Here is a 4,625-nt window from a genome sequence, read left to right as displayed (position 1 = left end):
TCCAACGACTAGCATCGTGACCATAAACTAGGGAACCTTGAGCTTCATGTGGGGTTTGAAGAATGTGGAAGGTTGTAAGGGAGGGGAGGGGGGTTGAGTGTTGGTGAGGTCAACCTAGGAAAGTTGAGAAATGATGGAATCGAGCTTGGAGTTAAGCTCATTTTGGGAAGTGGTGAGAATGGAATGATTTTGGGAGGATTGCATCATCGATGGTTTTGGAGCATGTGTTGTGTTTGGCCATGGGAAGAAAAGCAATGAAAGCACCAAATTTATAGATATAAGTTGCCTTGATTTCGAGGATCAAGGGGCCTCCTAGAAAGAAAGAGAGTGAAAATTCTTCTTATTCTCATTTATTTCATGCCATCGGTATTTAACAATGTTCATGTTGCCAATGATTGGCTAACCATAAATTACAGAAACAGAAAGCATCCATAATAGAAAATACAACTCAGCAAATATTATAAATACTGACAAAATAGGAAATACTAAATGTCCTAGAAACATTTCTACTTGGTGACAGTCACAGAGATACTCCTGCATCTTGTACTCCCTATTAGGTCTATCTCTCATATTCCCTCTGCTGGAATCACTAGGCTCATTCAACACATCAGTATTTGGGCCAAAGCTTATAGGGCTATTTCTATCATTCAGATTAAAATGGTAATGTATGTTGGTAACACATGGAATCTTCTCAATATTATAGACCAGTAAACAATTGGGTGTGGTAGTATATTAAATGATATGATTGGTTTTAATGAAGAAGGATGAATGGTGGTTGGGTGGAATTGAGAATTAGGTATTGCTTGAAATTAATGATGAATTCTGAAATTGGATTAAGGGTGGAAAGAATGATGATATAAGTGTTAAATTAAGGATATTGTTTGGTCTGGAACGTTAAATGAATTAAGGATAGTAATATATTCATCTATAATTGTATGGCAGAATGCAAGTCTTGAAGAGTTATTGAAAAATTGTATATATTTTGCAATATTTATGTTTGTTAAGTAAAACTAGATTGGGATTGTTTATAATGGTTTGGCATTTAGAATGTTTGGTCTGGATGTACTATTTGAACTAATTGAGAGCTAGGCGCTATTAATTGATGAAGGGAATCTAGTTTGAGTTGGTTGAGATAAAGTTATAATTTATATCTTTTGAGTTTAGAATATTGTATGATGACTAGTGATTATTAATAAGCCTATATAATGAGATTTGGTCCTAGCCCATATGGGTTGAGACCAAAAAAGTCCATAAAATAAAAAAATTATTGAATCAATTATTATAAATAAATAATTAACAAGAAAATATTTTCAACCTAAAATAAATACAATAAATAACTATATAAGAACTCTAAAATTTTAAATATCTAGATAATACTTGTGATTTTATTATATTATTTGTTCTTTATATATTTAATCACAATATTTATTTTAATCCTAATTCAAAAAATAAGTGTTTTATACCATATATTTTGTGGTAAAAAGCAAAAGGAAAACAATATTGTCGTGTATCATTCATTAAAAACATGAAAACAACTCTAAGATCATGTTTACTAATTAGTTGACTCGTTATAGAGAAAAATCTAGTACTTATTTTAAAAAACTTTATTTACATAATAAGAAAATTTATTCTCTTCCCAATGTTTCTTGATAATATTCTTAATTGAAAAGAGTTTTGACTACTAATTTGTGATTTTAGGACATCTGAGTAGATGCAGTTAATTCCTTAAAGTTAACGCTTTATATATTTTTGTCAACTCTGACCTTTGTTGGTTGTTTTGCTCTTAATTTTCTCAACCGAACTCCGAATGAGTTTATTCTTGTTTTGTTGGAATCTAGACTCAAAGAGATTTTAAATGACTATAAACCCATAACTTTTAGACCACTGTACAAGATGCAGTTAATTTCCCCAAAAAAACGTTTTTCTAAACTTCCTAAATGAGTTTACTTTCAAGTTATTGTTTCATGTTTCTTATTTTAGATGATGAATGGATTTAATGGTTGTGGGTGGTGTTTAGTACACCAATGAACACATTAGATCATTGAATTGTTGAGTAAAAAAATCATTTAAACGTTTTCCTATAAATACTTGTCTTTATAAAAAAAATTAAAAATATAAAATTTTAACCTAACATTATAAATAAATAAATATATATATATATATATATATATATATATATATATATATNATATATATATATATATATATATATATATATATAACTCAGAATTCAGTTTTCCAGAAACCGAATTCTAACATAAGATTATAAAAAAAAATTAAATATAACCTAGAATTTGGTTTTTCACAAACCGAATTCTCACCTTAAAAGAAAAGTGTACTACCTTTTAAATATAAGGCACAGTATTCTATATGTGTAATATTAAAATATTTTTTGTGCTATATGTGTAATATTAAAATATTTTTTGTGCTATATACGTAATATTAAAATATTTTTTGTGCTATGTCAGAAAAAAATCTAAATATAATTAGTTATGACGACTTATTATAAGTGGCGACCCATGTATTATAATGGAATAATTGTAATATAAATTGAACCTGTGGCTTGTGAGAAAATGGTTTAAAATTGGGAAACACTCGAGTGATGGAAATTGGATGTTTATTATAAATTGTGCGAAAGTTTGTGACCTTGTGGTTGTGTTCATGCCGTAGTTTAAATGGTAAAGGTGTGCTGAGAATGTTATATTATTATTACTGATGTAGTATGAATGTTTGGTTGATGTGATTCTAAACCTTATAGTTTAGTTAATAAAGGTAATTTGGCTATGTTAAATTGTAGATACGGAGAGGTGAAATAAAATGAGAATTGTTCTTGATGTATTTAAGAATAAGAAGTGGTTTAGGATGAGTTTTCTTGATATCAAGGTCTCTATTTTTCCTGTGTATTGGGAAGGAACACTTTTTAGATTGTGTGGGGACAATAAGAGTAGGTTTGGATACTGTACTCTCTAGTTTGTGTAACCGTTAATGAGAAGAAAGTTATTGGCTCTTTAAGAGGACCAGATCCTTAACTATGTGTGTAGGACTACTCAATTGCCTTGTAAGGATATTGGTCTGTGTGACCTTAGTTTATGTGACAATAGACCATTGTGAGGAGTCTATGTGACATTAGTCTCTGTGACTATAATCTCTGTGACTTTATAAATTAAGTGACGTTTGTGTGATCTGATGATGGATGATATGTTATCATTGAGATGAAAGTAAAGTGAATGAGTTATTGTTATATTTGATGATGCTATTACCATTATTATTACAATTGATTCATTAGTTCACCCATGTTTTATGTGTGTTTGTTGTGATGATTGTATGATGTATGTGTTATTCGAGAGCATATAAGATGGAATTAAAAAAACCATTAAAAATGGAATTAAAAGACTAAAATGAAAGAGTGGAAGGAGAGGAAAAAATTAACATACAAATACACTTAAGCCAAACCTATATAAAAGAATTAAGGATAAATCTCTTTCCATGTTGATACATATCTTCCTACCTATATATAAGGATTCCGTGTAAATCTCTTTCCCGTTGCTACTTGTCTTTCAAGATAAATCCCCTTTCAAAAGAGAGAAATCATTCAGACTACACAAACCCACACACATCACTAACATTTTCTCTAATTCAAACTCTCAAAAGCAATAAATTTATCATTATTCTTTATTATAATTAACTTCTTCAAACTTTCACCAGAAATAAAACTTAATAAAAATAGAAATACAAAAAAAAAATTAATAAGAAGTGATCCAAATTTAATTAGTATTCTTCAGCTTTTTCTCTTTAATCATTTAAGAGACACTCAATTGATGTTCTTGAAAAAAATTTCATTTCAAAGAGAACCAACAAGTATCTGAACATACAAAGACTGAGTGATTCTCATGTCATAAGAACATTTCACAGAAAAGAAAATCACGAAAGCATTGGATCAGCCGCCAAAACCATAAAGGGTTCTTCCCTGTCTCTTCAGGGCATACACCACGTCCATGGCCGTAACCGTCTTCCTCCTAGCATGCTCCGTGTATGTCACAGCATCGCGAATTACGTTCTCCAAGAAAATCTTCAGCACTCCCCTCGTCTCCTCATAAATCAATCCACTGATTCTCTTCACACCACCTCTTCTCGCCAATCGCCGAATTGCCGGTTTCGTTATGCCCTGAATGTTATCGCGAAGCACTTTCCTGTGCCTCTTCGCACCTCCCTTGCCCAAACCCTTTCCTCCCTTGCCACGACCAGACATTTTCGCTTAAAATCAGACTACAGAGAACAAATGCAAAAGGATTTGAAAATTTAGGGTTTTGTTTTGCTTTTAACTTCGAATTCGAATGATTTTCGAAAGGAGAGATACACTGGTATTTATTGAAGGTGCATCCAAGTTTTGAGTTTTGATCTCCGTCGTTGGATGGAGAATTGATCGACGGTTCGTCTTTGCGATCCGTGTACTGCAAATTGGACAATTGTGACACGTTGATAGAAAGGTTTCAACGGCCAGATCTTCAGTTTTAGCGTATGTCCAGATTGAGACTTTTTTACTTTTCACTCCATATTTTAAAACATCCTTTTAAATAAATGGAATAGAATAGAATAATAAATTGCTTTTACTTTTTTAGGTAGTG

At 31.1% G+C, this 4,625-nt stretch overlaps 1 protein-coding gene across 1 annotated transcript; it reads right to left on the bottom strand.

The window, feature by feature from the left end:
• Positions 1–3,815: 3,815 nt before the first annotated feature.
• LOC106756490 (histone H4) lies at positions 3,816–4,342 on the bottom strand. Its single transcript, XM_014638946.2, has one exon. The coding sequence runs from the start codon at positions 4,247–4,249 to the stop codon at positions 3,938–3,940; it is 312 nt and encodes a 103-aa protein (XP_014494432.1). The 5' UTR covers positions 4,250–4,342; the 3' UTR covers positions 3,816–3,937.
• Between the last annotated feature and the right edge of the window lie 283 nt (positions 4,343–4,625).

Source organism: Vigna radiata, chromosome 2 (genome assembly GCF_000741045.1).
Source record: "Vigna radiata var. radiata cultivar VC1973A chromosome 2, Vradiata_ver6, whole genome shotgun sequence".
NCBI lineage: Eukaryota > Viridiplantae > Streptophyta > Magnoliopsida > Fabales > Fabaceae > Vigna > Vigna radiata.
This window is presented reverse-complemented; position numbering and strand designations above follow the sequence as displayed.

Excerpts from the sequence above, each read along its gene's own strand:
- LOC106756490 (XM_014638946.2), bottom strand. The coding sequence starts at position 4,249 with ATGTCTGGTCGTGGCAAGGGAGGAAAGGGTTTGGGCAAGGGAGGTGCG.